General features: G+C 37.4%; 1 protein-coding gene across 1 annotated transcript in view; it reads right to left on the reverse strand.

Annotated features, from left to right (window-relative positions):
* The window catches only part of SMC2 (structural maintenance of chromosomes 2), a 50315-nt gene that overhangs the window by 8780 nt on the left and 15197 nt on the right, over positions 1-26338 (reverse strand). Inside the window, exons 13-20 of the mRNA XM_060153365.1 lie at positions 25872-25991; positions 18351-18555; positions 16273-16408; positions 12948-13072; positions 8629-8822; positions 7456-7599; positions 4078-4272; positions 1974-2174 (exon numbers count right to left, since the gene is read on the reverse strand). Of these exons, the coding sequence (XP_060009348.1) occupies positions 1974-2174; positions 4078-4272; positions 7456-7599; positions 8629-8822; positions 12948-13072; positions 16273-16408; positions 18351-18555; positions 25872-25991 (1320 nt within the window). The remainder of the gene's footprint in view (positions 1-1973; positions 2175-4077; positions 4273-7455; positions 7600-8628; positions 8823-12947; positions 13073-16272; positions 16409-18350; positions 18556-25871; positions 25992-26338) is intronic.

Raw genomic sequence — 26338 nt, forward strand, 5'->3', positions numbered from 1 at the left:
GTGACACAAATAAAATTTTAATTCTTCACCATGGTGTATAAAGTCCTACATAAATTGGATCTTATTTATCTCTGAATTTCTGGCATCACACTCCTCCCCAGGCTTCAGCCATATGGTCACTTTTTTTCAGTTTCGTGAACATAATAAGCTCACTGTAGCCTTATGGACCCTGCATTGTTCTTCCTCTATTTCTGACATAACAGGTGCCTCAAGTTTCCACTCAAACATCACATCTTCAAAGTAGCCTTCCCTGGTTAATGTAGAAATTTACTGAAAAAAATTTTGAGGGAGGCAACAGAGGGAGAATAAACCATGAGCAGCAGCAGAACTTTCTAAAAATCCTTTTAACTTATTTCTCCTCAAAGCCTCACATTTCAAGGAGCTTCAAATTCTCCCTGAAAAACTCCAGCCAGTCTTGCTAGTTTCCTTGCCATCCCTCTCCTTTGTGGAGAGGAGGTTTTAGGAGCTTGGCCATATTTTTATCCTATTCCTTGCTAATTCCATGTAGTTTCTTATATGTGGTGACACAAAATATAACAACAAAAGGCCAGCTGCTGATCAACAATAGAGCCTTCCTCTCTGGTAAGGAGATGGGAGTTGGTAAATTCTTTTAAAAAAACATTAGCCCCAGTTATCATTATCTAATGAAGCAAACAAGTAGAAGTAAACAAGTTTCATGATGTTAAGCAGCTCAAATTCAGACAAAATATTTCCTTTCCAAAAAGATGCCATATATTGCAAAGGTTTAATGGAGAAATGTAAACCAGCAGGAACGTTTTATAGAGATCATAGCAGGTGCATTATTAGACTGTTCAGCATCTAACATAGATTCTCTGTAGACACTAATGTCAATAACGGTTTACAAAAACCTGTTACCAAAAAATTTGTTAGAAGTGATTGAGCTCATAAGTATTTCCATTTTTACAGAGCTCTCATTAACTCTGCTATACAAATTCAAACAGAATTTTACAGAATTAAAGAAGGTATAATATAAAATTACTCAGATTGCTATTTCCTATGGAGCCATCAATAGGAACTGCTTTCTCCTTTGGGTTTTTCTAGGGACATGCAGACTATAAAAGGTAGGGGAGATGGATAACATTATCAAGTAACTGAGAGCATTAAAACAGAGAAGACACTGCTGCATTTACAGATTAAAACAGTGTTTATGTATATAACAATCTTAGCCATTTACTTATGTGATGGCTCCAGCATATACTGGAGTCAAAGGAAGACAGGAGTTTTGGAGTGGCTGACCGTGAGGAGGCAGACAGCAGGACACGGGTGTCCCCCACTTTTCGGAAGTTTGCTTTACACCACTACTTTTACAAGAAAAGGTAAAAAGCACAAATAGTGTTCAACATGTGTTTTGCAGTGAGCCCTTAGAGAAGCAGCACACACCCCGAGCAGGGAGAGTGGCACCATCAAGCTCCTCACAGGGAACAACACTAAGCATCTCAGCATTAAGCCGCCAGAGCTTTGAACTGTGTCGATGAGCATCTGTGCTTTACCTCAGTTTATTTTATGCATCTGTTAGCAAGATGTGCCCTAAGGTAATTGCTTCTTTGCTTTATACCCTTTCACAGGAATAGTTTCACAGGATTGGCGCTACTTTTGGACAGTGGGGGAAACCTGTACTCTATTTTTCAAAATCTTTCAAAAAGGCAAGTGAAAGAAATGATAGAAATGTGAAGAGCTAACATGATCAAAAATGTTGTTTTTATTTACACCAAAAATAAGAAAGGAGTTGGAAAAGTCATTCAAGGTAAAACAGAATATATAACTGATGATGCAAAAAGAATGAAATAAGAAAAGAAATAACTGGAAAGGGAGAAAGGGAAAATGCAAAGAAAACAAGTTATCAAAAGCATCAAGTAAAAGATTGACTCTAATAATCGCCTCAGGGGTCATATGAAGCCATCAATGCTACTCATATTCTGAAGTGGCCAAATAGTCATAGCAAAGTGACTTACCCGCTCTTCAGCTTCTGTCAGTACATTCATAGCTCTCATATTGACATTTCTTCCTAGTTTCTCCTTCATTTCTTGCAACTTCTGAAGTCTCTGACCAGCTTCTTTTGGGTTGTTAGTTTTGAAATCATAGGTGCTATTGGGTTGCCCAAAGAGGTGTTTCTCTGCATTAATCCAGTCATAATCTTTCAACATTTTGGACACCTAGCCACATGTGATAATGATAATAGAATGATATCATTGCTTACAAACCTTTATTTAAAAATTAGTTTCTTAAATATTTACTAATTTTAAACCACACATTTTGGGAAAAAAATCCCACAATGACACATTTGGAAAAAATGAGATTCACTGTTGACAGTGGACCTATAATAAGTAAGAATATTTTTACCTGGAGGATAGGTAAGAAACTTGAGACTATATAGACAAAGATTTTCCTATTACTCAAGCATGAGAGTAAGAGCCAACTCAAGAGAAACAGTTACAAAGTGTGTGTGTGTGTGTGTGTGTGTGTGTGTGTGTGTATGCACACACATATATAGAACATCTCCATTATAATGAAATACAAGTCAGATGAGGCTCCAGATTTTACCAAATTCAATCAATTGCTTCAAAAAAACAGCTTGTGAAAGTTAAAAGTCTTATAAGAATACTTAAGTCACAGAGTTGGTAAAATCATGGAAGCCTAATCCTGAGTGATATCTAATAATTCTTCTGGAAATTATAATCTAAGTAAAAAACTGTCCTGAATATTGACTCTATCCCCTTGCCACCCTCTTTTGACAAGGCACAGTAAAATACTTCTTCATATAATATAACCAATTAAAGTTTTTTAATTATAGTGCTTAAGGAAGACTTTCTTCTACTAGAATTGTTCAAGGTTGGTTCTGACTGGTAGAATCTAATCCTCTTCAATCATCCTTATTAGTTCCATAGGTACAGTCTCACCACTAGAATCCAAAGTAAAATAATCATTTCTTTCCTGCTGATCTGTAAGCTCTATGAACACATTCTGTGTTCATTCTTATATCTTTAGTGCCTGGCATAGTATGCAATAAATATTTGACAAACTATGTATTTCAAAGAATCCTTGACTTTTTAGCGGTTCCACTTACAAGTCCTTCTTTCTACCCCCTTCCCTAACTGTAAATAAAATCCCCTAGCAATCACCAATACTAGCATTTTCAATTATAAAAAAGCCATTAACAGTAATATTAGCATTGGTAATAATTCAGTGAATCCACTAATAGGAGGCTACTAGGAAAGCAATACTAATAAAATACTAGGATATTATGACGTGGCCATAAAAAAATGTTTTTTAAACCAAGTAATGAACCTGAACAGATACTCATGGCTCTTTCAGAAAGGGTGGAAAACTGTTTTGTATGTTAAATCTCTTGTATTTTTATGATGTTAAAAAGATTTAAAAGGCACCAAACTGTTACACACCAGTAAGAAAACATGCTGAGTGAATTACTAAGACCACATAAATGCAATCTCTTAACTAAACAACGAATTTCTACAAAACCATGTATTTTCTCTAAAGTACTTAAGGCACTGTGACACATGAAAGAAAGAAACTTCAAGAGTAACCAAAAAACTGTGGGATAACTTCAAAAAGATAACTGCTTGGCAAAACATCAGATTTCAAATGCAGCTGCTAAAACTGACTATAACCGATCCTCATAAGGACATCCAGAAACCATTTAAGACGTTATTTTAGAAGTTGCCTGTGTATATTTCTCTGTGAGCTCCCTAAATTCAATTTGCAATAAGGTAAAGAATACATATTATTACTACTAACACATTAATAACTAGTTCTATGAGCAACTGGGGATAAAAACCAGTCATTTCCATAGGAGACCACTCAATATTTGGTTAAAAACATCTTGGAGATGGAATAAACTCCTGAAATTAAATTTAAAAATAAAACATTTTTGCCTCTTGGTGATTGCTGAGGAGCAGTTAACATAGTTGTAAGCCTCAAAGTTATGTTACACAGTAGTTCTGCCATTTATAGTAAGGTCTTCATTGAGCAGTTTACCAGAATATTTCAACACAGAAGCAAAAATTTGATCAAGGGTAAAAACGAACAACACAAACGTGCCTTTGCAGCAGCATCTTCAGCTTCCCGTTTATGTTTGCTGATGTTGTGGTCCAGTTCCTTAATTTTAAGCTGAGATTCATTGTTTTGCTCCTTATGTTTTGCTACTTCTGCATATTTAGCTTTAACTATGCTGTCTTGGGCTGTTATCACTTCTTTTTGCTTGGTCACCTCTTCTTGAGCTTTATTTACTAACTCCTGAAACAGATCATTAGAAGACAACATATAGCAAGGTAAGATGGAGACATTTTTAGTTTACTGAAAGATCATCTAACAGACTTCTGGGCAAGATGGCAATGTGATTACAGACAGGTAGTCATCTAACCCTCTACATTTTATATCCCCATTAAAATGACTAATGAATTTACAGATAAGTGAAAACTTGTATTACCACTAGAAAAAAAAAAAAGGATGGGATGTACTGTTCATGCTGAAAGCAACAATGTTTCTGCAAGATACAGTGTAACTGGGATCACCTTGGGGAGGAGGGACTACTGGAATCTGACCTGTGAGGTCTCTCAAAAAAGTGGCATTTTGGGGAGTTTACAAGATAATATGACAGACTCCCAAATGACATTTATTAGGAGGGGCAAAGAACAGGGGTGGAAGCAGGTAAGCTGGCATTTGTTCCTTTCCCTTCTATAGAGGTAAGCCATAGGGACTTTACCAGTGGCAGTAGAAAGTCAGTGTTTGGTTCTAGCAGAGGGATCAAAACGGAGATATGGAAGAGGAAGAGAAACTTTTTTGAAGAAATGGATCTGTGGCACAAAGAAAAACTTCTTGCTTTGACTTTTACTATCCCCTACCTCCCGAGATTGAAGTTATTCAACCTCCAAAGTGATAATTACAGCTGGGATTTAGTCTATCAACTCTCACCTCCTCCCCCTCAAACCTCTTTGCTAGATCTTAAAAGTCCTTCTGGTAAAAAGATATGGTCACAGACTTACACAAATGTCTGAAAACAAAAAAACCTAGCTCAACTCAGATTTAGGTAGAGGGAAAACAGATAAGTAGAACAACCTGCTAAAAGACTGAGGAAGAATAGATCTCTGTAAGTGATGAAAAGCACCAGTAAAAATTTAGGAATTTTTTAGGCATGCTCATTAGAAAACAAGATCATTTTGAGCAGTAAACAATACTTGACATTATGGTTAGGTTATGAATGTGCCATAAATGCTTTAATTTCCTTATAATGTTTTATAATGTTTAATTTGTCTCACTTAAGGTCCTTTGCAGGAGGAAGATAAATCACAGCATTCAGCTAAAAAACCCATAACAAAAACCCATGACAAAATCGTGTTTATGAAGATTTCCTCATGCCTAGAGGTTGAAGATTGAATCGCAGGTATGACTGTTTCAATCTTTACAATGGTAAGAAAAAAACAAGGAAATCTATCACTTAAGATTGAGCAAAAATAAAATTTTACTTTTGTTTGAACCTAATTAGTTAGTAGGCAATTTCTCTTCTTAGCTCCCTGAGAGTGTCCTTAGTTACTATTATCAGCAAATGGAAACAATTTAGAATGTAAAGCCTGAAAAAACAACCTTTACAAACTAAGTGATCCACTTTATAGTTTTCCATAAAGAGAAATGGATGCCCTCTTTATAGAAATATGTACGTTTTGATTTTATCTTTATTTAGATTAAGGAAGAAGTGGCTTATTTTACTTCCACATTTCTCTTTAGAAACATGACATCTAATTTTTTAAAATTCCACATGATGTCCATGAAAGATGGTAGAAAATATGGAGGAATGAGATGAAAAATGAGATTAAAAGACAAGTCAGAAGGCAGAAAAGAAACTGTAGAAAATGTAATCAGAAACACAAAGCTGAAAAGCATTTCTATCCCTTATCTTCAAAAAGAATAAAGAATTGTTATTCTGCTATTGGTTTGATAAATAATGTGTTAAAAAAAAAACTTGAATTTAACCACAAACAGAATGAAGAGGAAGGAACTACTTTCTAAAACACTGCATGCTACAACAATTAAAACAATCATCTCAAGGGAAAAACAACAGAAAATGTAAAAGCTGATGACAAAAGGCAAAAGCACACTTTACTATAATGTACGTAAAATGGATGGAACTCCCCTGTTAAAAGCTGTTATATTTTAGTTAACATGAAGATCAATGATATATTACTTACAAAAAGAGTATCTATATAGCCACACAGCAGAAAACTTAAAAATGAAAGTTATATTGAAAAAACAAAAGTGGGTACACTTTGTAAAGCATAGTGACAATATTTAATAACACTACTGTATATTTGAAAGTTGCTAAGAGTACATCTTGAAGTTCTCATCACAAGAAAAAAAATTCTGTAATTATGTATGGTTACTAGACTTATTGTGGTGATAGTTTCACAATGTATGCAAATTGAATCATTACGTTGTACACAGGAAACTAATATAAATGTTATGCTAATTATATCTCAGTTTTAAAAAGTAGGAGTAGAAATAATACGAAATAAAACAGCATTCAAGTTCAGAATTTAAAAACAGGGTTAAGAGGGTATCCAATATTCATGAGGGACCATTTCTAATATTTGTAGATAATAGAAATGTCTTCATAACATTTGAAAGCCCCTCAGTCCCAAATCCACCCTTTACTTCCTGCTTCTGAGATGGGGACATTTCTCCCTTGCCAGGTGCAACAGTATGAAGCCTCATCAGTAAAGGATGCTATAGGGTCACTGTAGAAGGAAGGGGCTTTACTTCTTTGGTCCAATGTGCTTTTCTCAAAGGCAAGCTTGTCATGTGCACGGGCTAGCAGCTTTCATGGCTTCCCCTGGCATCCCAGCAAGTCCGCAGGCTGGGCACCTCTCCATGGCACCCTGGAAAGCTATTTCCCAGCAAGTGCCCCTGTGTAGCACTTTCCTATGCATGATTTCCCCTAGTACTCCACCAAACTCCACCACCAGTGGGCCACAGTTATCTTCTACAAGTAGATGTGGTTCTCAGCCCTGCAGGTAAAATGGGGCTCCTTTCCAGATTTGTTTCTTCCAAGGGTGCACTGCCTCAGCCTTATAGGTAACGCTGTTCCCTGTATCTGCTGTTCGTATAGTCTTTAGAGTTTTCTTTATCTCTTAGCAATCAATGCTGCATCATTACAAACTCCTGTTATAGTTAATAATTTTTATTTAAACTTTGCCTGGTGAAATTACTGTGTAGTTTTTGTCTTCTGAATAGACCTGGACCAAAACAGTTAGTAATATTATTTCAGGTCTCTTTCTGGATTGGTACTCATAATTTTAACTCATCATGACAGGAGTGAAGAGACCATAAAGTCTCTAAAGACCTCTAAAGTCAAACATCTTCAAGCCACCATTTCAGAATTAGATTAACATTTGTAATTTCTCTAATATGGTTAGTAAATCTTACCTTATTTTTAGCCACCTCAGCTGCCATTACTGCAATCTGACCTTCATAGGATTTGATAGCTTCATTTACAGCTTCAAGCTGTTGTTCATTGGATGCATGCTCTCTCTTGAGCTCTTCTAGCTCCAGGGTGATAGCTTCAACTTCCTATAAGAAACACAGCATCTGGGCATTCAACAGGTTATTAACTACTGAAAAATAAATACATGCATGTCAACAAAATTAGTAAGATTCTCAAGCAAGTAAGACCCATAGCTTAGTTACTCAACTACCAAAACATGTAAGCTACTTCTAAAGAAGAAAGGGGAAAGGAAATTTATTTTTCTATATTAAAAAAAAAAAGACAAATGTACATACAATTTTTAAGGGTTCAAAGAACTTTGTATAAACTATATCCTTTTATTCCTATAGGGATAAACGATATACAGTTCTACACAGCAGATAAATTAACAGAGGTAAAGCCTTTTTAAACAATTATTCAGTGACAAAAAAATGAGTTTCTTAATTTTCTTCTTTCCCATTATAGCCTTTAGTTCTTTAGAAAATACTGTGCAAGCTATGAAAGAATCATAAGGTGGGTTAAAAAAAACAAACAAAAAAAACTATGAACAAAAGTTAGACTTAAGTGAAATTGTACAGAATAGTGATTGAGCACAGCCTCTGCAGACAGAAAAACGCAGGTCAAATTCCAGCCTTGGCACTATCCAAAAGATATAATCAGATATCACCAGTCTATGATCGAATAGCACTTTGTAAATATAACATGCCTGGTCTTACATCATTCTTTCACAGTTTATGTATGTTCACGAAAATGATCAAACAGAAATGTCAACAGTGAATCTCTGATACGACACAGCTCTGCGTACATGATATGAGCTTTGGTCCACTCTTGAAAGAAACATTTACCAAAAGGCAACTTTGCTCTTTCTCCAAAATTAGCAAGCCAATGCAACCCCTACTCAAAATTACATAACACTTAATTCCAGGGTTTCAGAGTAAAGCATATTTTAATTTGACTCATAAGATGTGCAATGTGTCTCCTAAAGAAGTACATCTCACTTTTGGATTTTGTGATAAATACTGATGAATAGGCCAAGGCCAACCAATGGTGCTCTACCACCTTCAGTTCTATTCTGATGTTCAAAGATTAGTTCCATTTCAAAACAAAGTTATTACCTGTTGTTTTTCTTTCATTTTCTTGGTAGAAGCATCTGCTTTAGTTTTGGCACAATCTAGTTTTTTCTGTGCATCCTTCAGTTCTCTCTCTCTCTCAGCTTCTGCGTTTTTCATTTTATTCTCCAATACTTCGTATTTTTCTTCTGCTTTTTTTTGAATTTCTTTGGTTTTTTTTAAGGTCTCCTCACTTTCCTCTGCATCATAAAGCAGGTAAATATGCCTATGTGAGGTCTTCCAACAACTATTAATAGGTATAGATATTAATGGCTTACAAATTCAACTTTTAATAGAAGAAAAGGTATGGAAAGTTGGAGCCAAGAGTTTAAAAAAAATCAACTGTTCTAACCTTATTCTAGAAATGGTATATTGAAACACAGATCATGCCTAAGAGCCATACTTGAATTATCTAATGATCTGTAAAGAAATTATTTCCAATCACATGAAATTGAGTAACATAAACTTTACCTACAACTTAACTTATAAAAAGATCACAGACCATCTTTTTTGGGCTTCCCTGGTGGCGCAGTGGTTGGGAATCTGCCTGCTAATGCAGGAATCTGCCGGCTAATGCAGGGGACACAGGTTCGAGGCCTGGTCTGGGAAGATCCCACATGCCGTGGAGCAACTGGGCCTGTGAGACACAACTATTGAGCCTGCGCGTCTGGAGCCTGTGCTCCACAACAAGAGAGGCCGCGATAGTGAGAGGCCTGCGCACCGTGATGAAGAGTGGCCCCAGCTTGCCACAAGTAGAGAAAGCCCTTGAACAGAAATGAAGACCCAACACAGCAAAAATAAATAAAATAAATTAATAAACTCCTACCCCCAACATCTAAAAATATATATATATATCACAGACCATCTTTTAGACCATCTTCTTTTTATATGACTGTATACTTCCTAACATCAGAACTGAGTGTGTAACTATGGTGTTTTCTTTTTATTTTAGTTATAAGAAAGCTTACAATTTACTTATAAGCAAGCTTACTTAGTGTTCCTTGCTCCTTTATTTTTATTCAAGGAATCTTTTATTAAAGTAGAGAAGCACTGTGAGAACATGTCTAGGATGAAGCATAGGAAACATATTACCTCTAAATTTATAAATTTAAAAATAAAAAAGTAAGATAGAATGAGCATGTGATGGTCACAACTGACATATACTGTTAAGCGTTAGGACCTAGGTACAAATATAACCCTAAAAGCCATGATTAGACAATTTCCTATACTACTTTTCATTGTAGAAATGTCATTCCAAGAAATCAAAAGAGAAATAAAAAAATACTTTGTCACAAATGAAAATGGAAATACAACATACCAAAACTTACATCATATGTAGCAAAATCAGTTCTAGCTATGAGTGAAGTTCATAGCAAAGTTCATAGCAATAAATGCCTACCTCAAGAAACAAGAAAAATCTCAAACAGCTTTATACCAAAAATCTGTTGTATTTCTATATACTAAATAATCCCATTTACAACTGCATCAAAAAGAAGAACAAACAAAGCCTAAAGTTAGTAGAAGGAAGAAAATAACAAAGATCAGTGTGGAAATAAATGAAATTGAGACTAAAAAGAAATAGAAAAAAAAATTAATGAAACTAAGAGCTGGTTCTTTAAAACTGCCAAACTTTTAGCTAGCCCTAAGGAAAAAAAGAGACTCAAAGTCAGAAATAAAAGATGAGATGTTACAACTGATACCACAGAAATATAAAGAATCATAAAAGGTTACTATTAACAATTTTACACCAACAAACCAGACAACCTAGAAAAAATAAATTACTAGAAAATACAACCTATCAAGATTGAATCATGATGAAACAAAATCTGAAAAGAGATTATTAGGAGATTTAGTAAGTAATCAAAAACCTCCCAACAAACAAAAGTCCAGGACTAGACGGCTTTACTGGTGAATTCTAACAAACATTCAAAGAAGAATTAATACCAATCCTTCCTTCTCAAATTCTTCCAAAAAGTAGACAAGGAAGAAATTGTTCCAAACTCATTTTGTGAGGCCAACATCATCCTGATATCAAAACCAGACAAGGGGGCTTCCCTGGTGGTGCAGTGGTTGGGAGTCCGCCTGCTGATGCAGGGGACACGGGTTTGTGCCCCGGTCCGGGAAGATCCCACATGCTGCAGAGCGGCTGGGCCCGTGAGCCATGGCCACTGAGCCTGTGGGTCCGGAGCCTGTGCTCCGCAATGGGAGAGGCTGCAACAGTGAGAGGCCCGCATACCACAAAAAAAAAAACACAACAGACAAGGACGCCACAAGAAAAGGAAATTACAGGCTATTATTCCTGATGAACACAAATGCAAAAATTCTCAACAACCTTAGCAAACTGAATTCAACAATACATTAAAAGGATCATACACCATGACCAAGTAGGATTTATTCCAGGGATACAAGTATGGTTCAACATCTGCAAATCAGTCAATGTGATACATAATATTAACAAATGAAGGATAAAGTCATGGTCATCTGAAGAGTAGAAAAAGCATCTGAGAAAATTCAACATCTATTTATGATAAAAACTCACAATAAAGTGAGTACAGAGAGAACATACCTTAACATGATAAAGGCTATACATGACAAGCTCACAGCTAACATCACACTCAATGGTAAAAAGCTGAAGGCTTTTCCTCTAAGATCAGGAAGAAGATAAGGATCCTTGCCTACTCTCCACTTTCATTTGACATAGTGTTGGAAGTCCTATAGCAATTGGGAAAGAAAAAAAATGCATCTAAACTGGAAAGGAAGAAGTAAAACTGTCACTATTTGCAGATGACGTATTATAAATAGAAAACCCTAAAGACTCCATCAAAAAACTGTTAGAAATAATAAGCAAATTCAGCAAAGTTGTAGTATAAAAAATCTGTTGTGTTTCTATACAATCCCATTTACAACTGCATCAAACAGAAAATACCTAAAAATAAATTTAACTAAGGAGGTGAAGGACATGTACACTGAAAACTAGGAAACACTGATGAAAGAAGTTGAAGACAGAAATAAATGGAAAGATATTCTGTGCTCACGGATTAGAAGAATATTGTTAAAATGTCCATACTACCCAAAGCAATCTACAGATTCAAGTCAATTCCTGTCAAAATTTCAATGGCATTTTCCACAGAAATAGAATAAACAATCCTAAAATTTGTATGGAACCACAAAAGACCCTAAACAGCCAAAGCAATCTTGAAAAAGAAGAACAAAGCTGGAGGAATCATACTCCCTGTTTTCAAACTTTATTACAAAGCTAGAGTAATCAAAACAGTATAGTATTGATATTAAAAACAGACAGATCAATGGAACTACTGAATAGAGAACCCAAAAATAAACCAACACATACATGGTCGATTAATTTATGACAGAGGAGTCAAGAATATACAATGGGGAAAAGACAGTCTCTTTTATAAATGGTGGAAGGAAACTGGACTTGCAAAAGAATGAAACTGGACCACTAAGACCATACATAAAAATTAACTCAAAATGGATTAAAGACTTGAACATAAGACCTGAAACCATGAAAATCCTAGAAGAAAACACAGGTGGTAAGCTCCTTGACATAGGTTTTGATGATTTTTTTGGATTTGACACCAAAAGCAAAAATGAACAAGTGGGACTACATATCAAACTAAAAAGCCTCTGCACAGCAAAGGAAACCATCAACAAATTAAAAGGCAAACTACCGAATAGGAGAAAATATTTGTAAATTATATATCTGATAATGGGTTAATATCTAAAATATATTAACTCATACAACTCAATAGAAAAAAACAACCAAATCCAAAAATAGGCAGAGGACCTGAATACACATTTTCCACAGAAGACATACAGACGGTCAACAGGTACATGAAAAGATGTTCAACACTAATCACCAGGGAAATGCTAATCAAAACCACAATGAGAAATCACTTTGACCATTAGAATGGCTATTATCAAAAAGACAAGAAGGGCTTCCCTGGTGGCGGAGTGGTTGAGAGTCCACCTGCCGATGCAGGGGACACGGGTTTGTGCCCAGGTCTGGGAAGATCCCACATGCCGCGGAGCGGCTTGGCCCGTGAGCCATGGCTGCTGAGCCTGTGCGTCCGGAGCCTGTGCTCCGCAACGGGAGAGGCCACAACAGTGAGAGGCCCGCGTACCGCAAAAAAAAAAAAGGGCAAATTAATAGAAAATTATTAAAGTATTTAAATTGAAAAATGTTTTTAAATTAAAATATTTAAAGTAATTAATGCAGATAAATATATAATAAACACAAAAGCTGCTAAATACCTAAAGTAAGGTTATCAGTAGAAACAGATTAGCACCGAATGTTTTTGTCTTACCAATGATTTTTTTAAGAGCGTCTAATTCTTCCTGTTGCTTGTGATATGAGCTTTGCTGAAGCTTGGTTTGTAATAAATCTGCCTCCTCAGTTTTCATCTCCCACTGCTGTTTTAGTTGGCGATACCTTAAGAAAGAGAAGTTTATAATAAATGACAACAGTTTTTCTGATGTTAGAGACATGCTTTTAAATAACAGGCTCTTACCCAAAACAAACTCATACAACATAATATAAGATGCCACTGGTTACAAGACTCGTTTTGATAACTTCCGCATTTCTGAGGCATCAATTAAACTCAAGTTTGACTTGGTTACTGAAGGTAAACAACCCTAAATGACCAAGACCAATAGTAACTATCCAGAGAAATATTCTTAATTTTAGAAAATACCAATAATCTTTGAATAGGTTTCCTTAAAAATAACTCCTCCCACTGATCCTTATCAAAAAGAAAAACTCCATAACAGCTCCCCATCACAAAAATAGAATACATAACAATTATATAAAATTTCAAAACTTTTGTAATCTATTAATCCCTAGTTTCAAATGTTAAAAAAATAATGTTCCCTACATTTTGTAAGGAGACTGGTAGTTTAAAATGGCACAGTACTGAACTTAAACATTTGCAAAACACTTTTTTTGCAAACCCTATAATTCTCCCCCAGTTCTGGATGCTTCAAGTTATTTCTTTGGAAGGTATTTCGCTAATTCAGCTGCAGTGAAATTTTAAATTACAGTAAATTCAAAGGTTGCTTGTCACTAGAAATTCATGAGGTTTGAGGAAAAAGTAAGGAAGCAACTTATAAAACATAAATACTCCCTTGAGTATTCTTGTCTGAGACTGCTTGACAGCATAATTTTAACTTGAGTCATTTTCCAACTCATTTAAAAATGTAAAGTGTAGAAATGTACAAAAAGATATAAGCTATTTTCCTGATAAGATATATGAAAGAATGGCTTTAGTTGACCCTTCCACTCTCATTTTTCAAAATCTATTTCTCTTCCTTAACCTCTGGGCCACAATTAGTCTACAAGACATCTCTGCAGAATAATGATCCAGTATTGCTCAACAAAGTTAACAGTTCCAAGCCAAATGTGACCACAAACTCATTGCCTTGACAGAGCTTCCATATATCAGAGAAATCTTCTTGTATCTTTCTCACAGAAAAAGTTCATTCACTTTATGGTTAATGTATGTTAATGAAGGTAAAAGGCAAGCTTTACATGTATATAGTGTTTGAAAGTGGGCATTTTGATACAATTTACATCTTCAAATGGCCACTTTGACTTACTGTAGCAATCTTTTCCATATAATACTGTGTCCCAAAGAAGTCTTGGTACCATTCTAAGTTTTGATGATTTCAGAAGATGAATGCCAAAAGTTAACCCCCCAAAAAAAATCACTTCAAGTTTTTTAAAATTTATTTATTTATTTTTGGCTGCGTTGGGTCTTCATTGCTGCACATGGGTTTTCTCTAGTTGAGACAAGCGGGGGCTACTCCTCATTGCAGTGCATGGGCTTCTCATTGCGGTGGCTTCTCTTGTTACGGAGCATGGGCTCTAGGTGCGTAGGCTTCAGCAGTTGTGGCTCCGGGGCTCTAAAGCACAGGCTCGTAGTTGTGGCGCACTGGCTTAGTTGCTCTGTGGCACGCGGGATCTTCCCAGACCAGGGCTCGAACCAGGAAAGTCTCTCATTTCAAGGTTTTTATCTCTCTCTCTCTCTCTCTTTTAAAGCTTTATTCAGTATTGTGAATTCTAAATAAAATGTTTGATTTTTTTTTTTGTGCGGTACATGGGCCTCTCACTGTTGTGGCCTCTCCTGTTGCGGAGCACAGGCTCCGGACGTGCAGGCTCAGAGGCCATGGCTCACGGGCCCAGCCGCTCTGCGGCATATGGGATCTTCCCAGACAGGGGCACGAACCCGCGTCCCCTGCATCGGCAGGCGGACTCTCAACCACTGCACTACCAGGGAAGCCCTGATTTTAATTTTATCTCAGTTCCCATTTGCCATCTTCAGAGTGACTAGAAAAAAATTACAATTAAGCTCTCAAATACCGTACTTAGTAAGTTTGTGGCATTTATACTCCTGAAGCTTTTACAGCAAGTAAGGACTGTTCTCCTGGATAACCACACGGCGAGTTCACTCACATCATTCCGGTATTTATTCAACAGTCTTCTCAGTAAGGCTTTCCCTGCCCACCCCATATAAAATTTCAACACCTCTTTCTTTGCCCTGGATAGTTCATAACTCCTTTACTATTTTACTTTTTTCTTCTTAGAACTTAGCATTATCTAACATACATTTTACCAGTTTACCTTTTTATATCGTCTGTTGCCCAGCTACACATATCAAAACAAGATGAAGAGGTTTATCTGTTTGACTCCCTGCTATATTCCCAGCTCCTCGAAGAGTACTTGGCATGAGGCACACAACAGTAAATAACGTTAAGTGACAAAAAAAGGTTACATTAAATAGCATAGTACCAATTTTGAAAAAAAAATGGCATACACATATTGTGTCATACACAAAATATGTATCATACACAAGCAGAACTATCATACACAAGCAGAACATACACAAGTACGCATACATACCTATATCCACACCCACACAGAAAATACACTGTAAGTAAACACTTTAATTCTAGCAGTGACTTTTGACATGAACTTGTTTAACTTCTCCATAGGAAACTTAGCGATCTTCAACATCTACAGGACAGCCATAATGCTGCAAAACTTAGTGCAGACACCCAATCGATGCTATATTACATCATTTCAAACCAAGGACTCAAGTATCCTCTGGCATCAACCTCTAGAGTATCTATGGATTTCCTCACTAATCCCAGCAGAATGTTAACAGAGTGTATCTCAGCAGAAAAAGGGGAATATTTGGCTGACAAAGACACTATATTAAACAAAGACACTATTTATATTAAAAAAAACTGATGTTATCAACTCACAACTTATTCAATAATACCAAGGTTATTATTAAAAAAGTCAGAAGTATTTCTTTTTTGTTTTGTTTTGTTTTTGTTTTTGCGGTATGCGGGCCTCTCACTGTTGTGGCCTCTCCCGTTGCGGAGCACAGGCTCCAGACGCGCAGGCTCAGTGGCCATGGCTCACGGGCCCAGCCGCTCTGCGGCATGTGGGATCTTCGTGGACCGGGGCACGAACCCGTGTCCCCTGCATCGGCAGGCGGACTCTCAACCACTGTGCCACCAGGGAAGCCCAGAAGTATTTCTTTAAATAAAATTTTCTTTCATCTTCTACCATCCAAATCTTTGACCAAGAAAATTTTTAAATACAGCTTAATCCAACCAAAGTCTTACTTTTCAGCAGTGTTTTTAAGGCCTGCTAATTCCTCTTCTAGAGCCTGTAGCTCATTCTCCTTGATTCTCAGCTCATCTTGAACATCTTTGAGTTCTTGAAACTTGGTTAAAATAGAAGCTGCCTGGGATCGAGCACCTGACAGAGGCAAATTGAAACAGGCCTTTGACACCAAGTTACCATGTATTTAGTAAGCAATAAAAACTTTTCTGAGAGAATTATACTTGAAATAATTCAACAGCCAATCTTTAGTAAGTTTATGAAGCTACAGAATTCACTTCATCATTTGAATCTTAGGGCATACATACTTGATAACAAATACTTCTAAGTAGATGTGGTGGATTACTTATTCAAAATAATCATTGCCCTTGCCTACTGGGCCCATCCCTCCCAGGTCCATTTCCCTCTCTACTGTCATCAGGCTTAGCCATGTGCTTTGCTCTAGCCAACCAGTGGGAAACGTACCTCTTCTGAAAGGAAGCTTTAAGAGGCAGCACATAATTTACCATGTTTTCCCCTTCCCTTCCCATGAGAAAAGTATGTTCACAAAAGGGACTTACTTCTCGATCAGCCTGGGTCCCATAATGAGAATAACATGGAGCAGAGACAAGTGACCCACAGTTAATGTAGCATAATTACGGAATAAACTTGTAAGCTACTGAGATTTGGGAGCTGTTTATTACCACATCATAATGTGGTCTAAACTCGATGTAGCAGCGTAAACTGGTTTCACCTGACGTGCACTATAACTGTCTGGCAGTAACAGGCTGAGGTGTCAGGTTGGCAAGAAAACTCTAGGTATGATGGGAGGATGCAAAGGTCAATTAGCAGTGCTACTGTGAGCACTTTGTTTATATGATATGGGGTTACATATTTGCCATCTCTTAAGCAGGAATTGTAAGAACCTCCAATTCAATGAAATCTAAAATGTTTCTTCTATTTTAGATATTTAAAAATATTTGGTCTCTATCTTCCAATTGCAGATGCTAGTCATCTTGTACACTGGGGAACTTGATACTATATCATGGAATTCATTATATTGGCTGTTTTCTTGGCCTAGAAAGAAATTAAGACACTTGATATCTCAAGAGGCATCCAAGTCTCTTGGTTTGGTTAAAAGCACAAACTCTGTAATCAGATCACCTGAGTTCAAATTCTGAGCTCTGCCACTTACCAGCAAGTTACTTAATCAGTCTATACCTTAGTTTCTACAACTGTATAATGGAGATGATAGTAATGTCTACCTTATGGTTGCTATAAGGATTAAATAAGCTAATCATTTAAAGTCCTTAGAATAGGGCTTTATAGAATGATAGAAATGTTCCATATTTGCACTGTCCAATTACCCACTAACCACTTGTGGTTACTGAGCCCTTGAAATACGACTAGTGCAATTAAGGAAATTATTTTAATTTTATTTAATTTTAATTATTTTGGTGTAAAGAGCCACATGTGGCTAGTAGCTACTGTTTTGGACAGTACAGTCTTACAACACTGCCCAGTACACAATAAGTACTATTTAGTGTTTGTTATTTATTACATGGTCACTTGACACAGATCTGGAAACTCAGTGTTGCAAATATTAGAACAAGAAATATATGGTCATTATCTCAGAATTCCTTACTTAAGGCGTTCAGGCAGATTTAATTTTTTGTTTTACTTTTGACAGGAGCAGTAACATATACACAAATTAGAAGTTAACATGTTTCCTAAAGGAGAAGTGGGTTAGTTAAGCTACAAATGTACTGACTAAAAAGACTTCATATCCTAGTGACAAGAATATCTTAATAAGACAAAAAGCAAGAGAAAATAAATGGGAATAGACTTAAGATGAATAAGAAAAGCTATAGGACTGATTACTGGCCTATGAGTTCCTTCAGGACAATGACAGTGTAGAATTTCTCAATTAATATTAAGCACCTGTCACAAAGTAGGTATTCAAAAGAAAACTCAATCCTTTGATTAGGAATAAAACACTGGATTAACTCATTCCAAGCCCAATATTTCCTGTTTAAAAAAAAAAAAAAACCCATCCTATCTACCACGCAGAATTGTGAGGACAAAATGATATAAAACCTACCTCCACTCAACGTCCCGTGAGGATCAAATACATCACCTCCTAGAGTTACGGTTCTAGTCATTATCCTTTTATCGAAAGCTACCTTTTTTGCATTATCCATATTGTCACAAACAAATGTTGTTCCAAAGACAAATTCCATTGCTTTCTGAAGTTCTGGTTTGTATTCAACCAGGGAAAGAGCCACATGAACATTATTAGGGCCAACCTGGGGGAAAACAGTTATGTCGTGATACATATTACTCCTTTCCTTTCAAATATTATTTTATAAAATAGTAAGAACTGCCACAACAGAAACTGAATACCTATCCAGCACTACAACTCCTTTTGAATTTTCTAAAATGCTATAGAAAACAACACTTTTAGAAAAAAACAATTCCAAGTTTAAACACTGAAAAATCTAAGTAAAACATTTAGCTAGAATACCAGTCATTATGAGAGTTTCGATCAAGCAGAAGCCACTACCAAGTTTCTAAATTCAAAGTGGATTATTTGAACAAACTTTTTTTTTAAACATCTTTATTGGAGTATAATTGCTTTACAATGGTGTTAGTTTCTGCTTTATAACAAAGTGAATCAGTTATACATATACATATGTCCCCATATCTCTTCCCTCTTGTGTCTCCCTCTCTCCCACCCTCCCTATCCCACCCCTCTATTGAACATCCTTTCTTAATTAAAGTACATCAATTTCTGGATCAACACAATTACATAAAATGTTTTGCTTCAATTATTAACTTGGTTGTTCCAAAGTGAATACTTTTTCATTCAAATAAAACATGCTAAGGCAACCACCTGCCAGTTACAGAAATAAAAACAATTGAGTAAAAAAAATCTTTTAAAATCCTTCAATCTTTTATTTTGATCCAACTGTCTTTTCAACCTTTGTTTATAATGTCTACCTCTGCCCACATTTTTAGAACTTAGCATACTTTATGGAGCTTAGTAGTAGCAGAAATCATAATGAAGGCAGCTCTATGTAACATATGTTCAGCAGTGTCCTCTGACATAGCAGTTACCATTAAATGGGTCTGGCTGAGGGATCTGGGTAGAAGTGCTTTTGTTGTTACTTAAAACCCCAATTGACTTCTAACACTGGAACTTGACATAGGACTAAAATAACTTCCAAAACCTTCTAGACTCTAAGGTGATTTTTCTAAGTAAAGGATGTAAATACTAACCAAAAATACCACCTTTCAATTACTCTGTACTCATCTTTCTTCTTCTGATAGTAAACAATTTTCATTGAAGGCGTCTCAATTTCAAGAAATATACTATCCATTTAGTATCTTAATTATACATGCATTTTCAGGTTTCATAGAATTTTCTTTTCAACTCATGCACTTGGAATGCCTGCTCAATAACTGATATCACTGCTGAATGTTATGATTGGCTTCATGTTTTTACCAAATATTATGCAACCACAACAGCCTTTTAAATGTATTTCCTTGTACTCATCTGTTTACTAGTAACCACACCACTTTAGATCTATCTCAGCAGCTGACTGCATATACTGGTTACCTGCTTTGTATGTTCATAGGTTGGTAAGAAATCTAGAAAAGCTCTAATAGAGAAGCATCTCTGCAAGATGGATGGATACCTTCCATAACGGTTGTCACTGTAGTCAGTTTAAGTGTGCCTGGCATGAAAAAACCTGAAGAATTCTTGTATTTATCTATAAGCTCTATAATTCAATTTGGAAATCAAAACTTTTAACATTTAATGCCACCTGATAGTCATGTGACTTAGGTTTAAAGACATTCTAGAAGATGGCAGAGTAGGGTGACGTGGAACACACCTCCCCACAAATATATCAAGAATACATCTACAAATGGAACAATTCTCACAGAGCACCTTCTGAATACTAGCAGAGGACCTCAGACACCTGAAAGGACAAGAAAGATCCCCATGTAACCAGGTAGGATGAAAGAAATAAAAAAGAAAAGAGGAAGTGGGATGGGACATGTACCCCTTGGAGGGGAGGTGAAGGAGAGGAGAGGTTCCCACACCTGGGGAGATATCCTCACCAGTGGGGAGATCAGATGGGACAGGAGGGGAGCTTCGAGGGCTCAGAGGGAAGTACAGCAACCAGTCTGTGACAGGCAGGACAGAGTGAGACCTACAGGGACGGTCCGTGCCACAGTCGTGCGCGCCCCAGCCTGAGACACGTGTGGTGGTACGGACAGGGGCTAGGCGCTGGAATGTGGGGTTTGGAGAGCTGACCTGGGGAGAGGACCACTTTTGTCTGCACGGAGTCAGCCTGAAGGGATAGGAGCAACCAGGAATGTTCGTGGAAGAAGCCCCAGCTACCACAGAAGCAAAGCGCTGTTGTTGAGCGGTGTGCGAAGGACACAGCCGCCACTGCAGCCTCTTTCCCCCCGCTGCAGGCACTACGAGGGGCTCCCGCCTGGGCAGCCCCCACATCCTGACCACTGCCCTGGCCCCCTCCCACCTGGGCGGACCCGAGCACCTTGACCGCCGCCCTGGCCCCCTCTTGCCTGAGTGGCCTCACAAGCACCAGTCACCACTCTGGCCCCCTCCTGCCTGGGCAGGCTCATGTGCTCAGGGGCAGCCTCAGGAGCAGAGGCTGGTACGTCTGAGCCCCAGGGGCCGTGTGACTAAGGAAGAAGAGCTGACGTCTCTCCTCGCAGCTTTGTCAACCATGGATTTACACCTCTGCTGCCGGCTTTGTAAATTTACCACCTACAGAATATCCAAACAGACAACGAGTGCTCCTGCAGCTGAGACAGGTCTGCCTTTAGCAGCTGTGGGCTTTGTGTGGGTTGAACCAGGCCAGGGTCTGAGCTGCCTCCATAGGTCCCACAGCAACTCCATGTGCATGACTGCTGCAGTCCTGGCACCTGACTTCAGTGGATGTGCATTGGTGGCCTGGTGAAAACAATGCTTTAGAGACACCAGGGCCAACTGCCAGCATACCCACAGTTAAGGGGACGAGAGCAGGGCCAACAACAGTGTACTTTGTGAGCCAGCACAATGGGTGGTGACACAATAGAGCACAATCACAGGTGAACAACTCCAGAGGAGGAATACTCAGTGGTTTCTCTCCCAGTGGGAGGGAAATCCTGCCTACCTCACACCGCAGATCAGAAACACAGCTCAGAAACAGATCTGGGGGCTTCTACTCCAGCAACTAGGAAGGAGACCCTGCCCCTGACGGCAGTGACAACCACAGAGGAAAGTGGAGGCCCTGCTCAATATCTAGTGCAGGCTCTGGTCACCACAACACTGGCCACTGCCACCGAATGAAGAAAAAAGAATGAGAAAAAATGAGGACAGTCTCAGAGACCTCTGGGACAACATTAACTGCAACAGCATTCACATTATAGGGGTCCCAGAAGGAGAAAAGAGAGAAAGGGTCTGAGAAAACATTTAGAGAGATGTAGCCGAAAACTTCCCTAAAATGAGAAAGGAAACACTCACTCAACTACAGGAAGCAAGGAGAATCAAATACAGGATGAACCAAAGAAGGAACACACCAAGACACATGTTAACCAAACTGACAAAAACTAAATACAAAGATAAACATTAAAAGTAAAAAGGGAAAAGCAACAAATAACATAGACGGGAACCCCCATAAAGTTATCAGCTGATTTTTTGCAGAAATTCTGCAGGCCACAGGGAGTGGCATGATATATTCAAAGTGATGAGAGGGAAAAACCTACAACCAAGAATACTCTACCCAGCAGGCCTCTCATTCAGATTCAACAGAGATCAAAAGCTTTATAGACTTTCTGCAGGGTTTTTATCATAAATGGGTGCTGAATTTTGTCAAAGTTTTCTCTGCATCTATTGAGATGATCATATGGTTTTTCTCCCTCAATTTGTTAATATGGTGTATCACGTTGATTGATTTGCGTATATTGAAGAATCCTTGCATTCCTGGAATAAAACCTACTTGATTATGGTGTATGATCCTTTTAATGTGCTGTTGGATTCTGTTTGTTAGTATTTTGTTGAGGATTTTTGCATCTATGTTCATCAGTGATATTGGCCTGTAGTTTTCTTTGTGACATCCTTGTCTGGTTTTGGTATCAGGGTGATAGTGGCCTCGCAGGCATACAGGGAACTTTCCTCAACATAATAAAGGCCATATATGACAAACCCACAGCCAACATCATCCTCACTGGTGAAAAACTGAAACCATTTCCAATAAGATCAGGAACAAGACAAGGTTGCCCACTCTCACCACTCTTATTCAACATAGTTTTGGAAGTTTTAGCCACAGCAATCAGAGAAGAAAAGGAAATAAAAGGAATCCAAATCAGAAAAGAAGAAGTAAAGCTGTCACTGTTTGCAGATGACATGATACTATACATAGAGAATCCTAAAGATGTTACCAGAAAACTACTAGAGCTAATCAATGAATTTGGTAAAGGAGCAGGATACAAAATTAATGCACAGAAATCTCTTGCATTCCTATACATAAATGATGAAAAATCCAAAAGTGAAATTAAGAAAACACTCCCATTTACCACTGCAACAAAAAGAATAAAATATCTAGGAGTAAACCTACCTAAGGAGACAAAAGACCTGTAGGCAGAAAATTATAAGACACTGATGAAAGAAATTAAAGATGATACAAATAGATGGAGAGATATACCATGTTCTTGGATTGGAAGAATCAACATTGTGAAAATGACTCTACTACCCAAAGCAATCTACAGATTCAATGCAATCCCTATCAAACTACCAATGGCATTTTTCACAGAACTAGAACAAAAGATTTCACAATTTGTATGGAAATACAAAAGACCCCGAATAGCCAAAGCAATCTTGAGAACGAAAAAAGGAGCTGGAGGAATCAGGCTCCCTGACTTCAGACTATACTACAAAGCTACAGTAATCAAGACAGTACGGTACTGGCACAAAAACAGAAATATAGATCAATGGAACAGGATAGAAAGCCCAGAGATAAACCCATGCACATATGGTGACCTTATCTTTGATAAAGGAGGCAGGAATGTACAGTGGAGAAAGGAAAGCCTCTTCAATAAATGGTGCTGGGAAAACTGGACAGGTACATGTAAAAGTATGAGATTAGAACACTCCCTAACACCATAAACAAAAATAAGCTCAAAATGGATTAAAGACCTAAATGTAAGGCCAGAAACTATCAAACTCTTAGAGGAAAACATAGGTAGAACACTCTATGACATAAATCACAGCAAGATCCTTTTTGACCCACCTCCTAGAGAAATGGAAATAAAAACAAAAATTAAAAAATGGGACCTAATGAAACTTCAAAGCTTTTGCACAGCAAAGGAAACCATAGGGCTTCCCTGGTGGCACAGTGGTTGAGAGTCCGCCTGCCGATGCAGGGGACACGGGTTCGTGCCCCGGTCTGGGAAGATCCCACATGCCGCGGAGCTGGTGGGCCCATGAGCCATGGCCGCTGAGCCTGCGTGCCCGGGGCCTGTGCTCCGCAACGGGAGAGGCCACAACAGTGAGAGGCCCGCGTACGGCAAAAAAAAAAAAAAAGGAAACCATAAACAAGACCAAAAGACAACCCTCAGAATGGGAGAAAATATTTGCAAATGAAGCAACTGACAAAGGATTAATCTCCAAAATTTACAAGCAGCTCATACAGCTCAATAACAAAAAAACAAACAACCCAATCCAAAAATGGGCAGAAGACCTAAATAGTCATTTCTCCAAAGAAGATATACAGATTGCCAACAAACACATGAATGAATGCTCAACATCATTAATCATTAGAGAAAGGCAAATCAAAACTACAATGAGATATCATCTCACACCAGTCAGAATGGCCATCATCAAAAAATCTATAAACAATAAATGCTGGAGAGGGTGTGGAGAAAAGGGAACACTCTTGCACTGCTGGTGGGAATGTGAATTGGTACAGCCACTATGGAGAACAGTATGGAGGTCCTTAAAAAACTACAAATAGAACTACCATATGACCCAGCAATCCCACTACTGGGCATATACCCTGAGAAAACCATAATTCAAAAAGAGTCATGTACCAAAATGTTCATTGCAGCTCTATTTACAATAGCCAGGAGATGGAAGCAAACTAAGTGTCCATCATCGGATGAATGGATAAAGAAGATGAGGCACATATATACAATGGAATATTACTCAGCCATAAAAAGAAACAAAATTGAGTTATTTGTAGTGAGATGGATGGACCTAGAGTTTGTCATACAGAGTGAAGTAAGTCAGAAAGAGAAAGACAAATACCATATGCTAACACATATATATGGAATCTAAGAAAAAAAAAATGTCGTGAAGAACCTAGGGGTAAGACAGGAATAAAGACACAGACCTACTAGAGAATGGACTTGAGGATATGGGGAGGGGGAAGGGTAAGCTGTGACAAAGTGAGAGTGTGGCATGGACATATATACACTACCAAACGTAGAATAGATAGCTAGTGGGAAGCAGCCGCATAGCACAGGGAGATCAGCTCGGTGCTTTGTGACCACCTAGAGGGGTGGGATAGGGAGGGTGGGAGGGAGGGAGACGTAAGAGGGAAGAGATATGGGAACATATGTATATGTATAACTGAAACATATGTATATATGTATAACTGAAACATATGTATGTATAAGCAGAAACTAACACACCATTGTAAAGCAATTATACTCCAATAAAGATGTAAAAAAAAAAAACAACAAAAAAAGCTTTACAGACAAGCAAAAGCTAAGAGAATTTAACAGCACCAAACCAGCTTTACAACGAATTCAAAAGGAACTTCTCTAGGCAGGAAAAAAAGCCAAAAAGGAGTCCACAACTAGAAGCAAGAAAATCACAAATGAGAAAGCTCACCAAGAAAGATAAACATAAAGTAAAAGTTGGAAATCATCCAGACACAAATACAGTATCAAAACCAGCAACTGTGAGAAGAGAAGAGTGCAAATGCCAAGAAATGGGAAATGCATTTGAAGTTAAGAGACCAGCAACAGAAACACTCATAGATTTCAAAATCAAACTTATGGTTACCAAAGGGGAAATGTGAGGGAAAGTGATAAATTAGGAGATTGGGATTAACATATACACACTACTATAAATAAAACATAACTAACAAGGATCTACTGTATAGCACAGGGAACTCTACTCAATATTCCATAATAACCTATATGGGAAAATAATCTGAAAAATAATGGATATATATATATATATATATATATATATATATATATAACTGAATCACGTAGATGTACACCTAAAACTAACACAACATTGTAAATCAACTATACTCCAATAAAAATTTAAAAAATAAAATAAGGACATTTAATACTACAACTTTAAAATATCAAGGGGTATTTTAGTCTTCCAACATTTCTATTCTCTCTCCATCTAATTTCACAAACGCCAACTTATTCTCTTTGGTATCTTAACTTTTTTAAGCATGGTATCACAATAAAATTTTGTGCTTTGATATATGATTTAAATCCGAATTTACTTCAAAGGACAAAGCTAATGTCCTGTAATTAAAAAAAAAAAAGTGAGATGCAGATAAAGCATATAAAAAAGACTTACAAGATTCTGAGCAACCCTCAGAGTTTCTGGAGCAATACGTCTGGCTGAAATTTTATTGAGTGGAATTATAGTGTATCTGCGCTTCAATTCCCCCTTTTCTAGTAGCTTTTTTCCAGTAACCTAAAACGTTGTGCATTAGAAATGAAAAAAATATTAATGACAGAGAACATTTAAATGGAATGAGTGCAAGTTTAGGAATCCATAATCAAATAAATGCTGAATGCCTACTATCCTGAACGATCAAAATTCTAAGATCGATAATATGCATTCTGGGCTCCTGAGTTAGCATTACTCAGCCATAATAAAGAACGGAATACAGTTAATCAAATATAATCAATAACATAATTAAAAAGTCATTAACTCTATAGTTTTACCCTGTAAAGATAAGCATCCAGCCTTAGGAGAAGCTTAAAACATCAAGAAAGTACCCAGTTCTACTAGGAACACATGATTTTTCAAGCCAAACA

The sequence above is a fragment of the Lagenorhynchus albirostris genome, chromosome 7, assembly GCF_949774975.1.
Source record: "Lagenorhynchus albirostris chromosome 7, mLagAlb1.1, whole genome shotgun sequence".
Lineage (NCBI taxonomy): Eukaryota > Metazoa > Chordata > Mammalia > Artiodactyla > Delphinidae > Lagenorhynchus > Lagenorhynchus albirostris.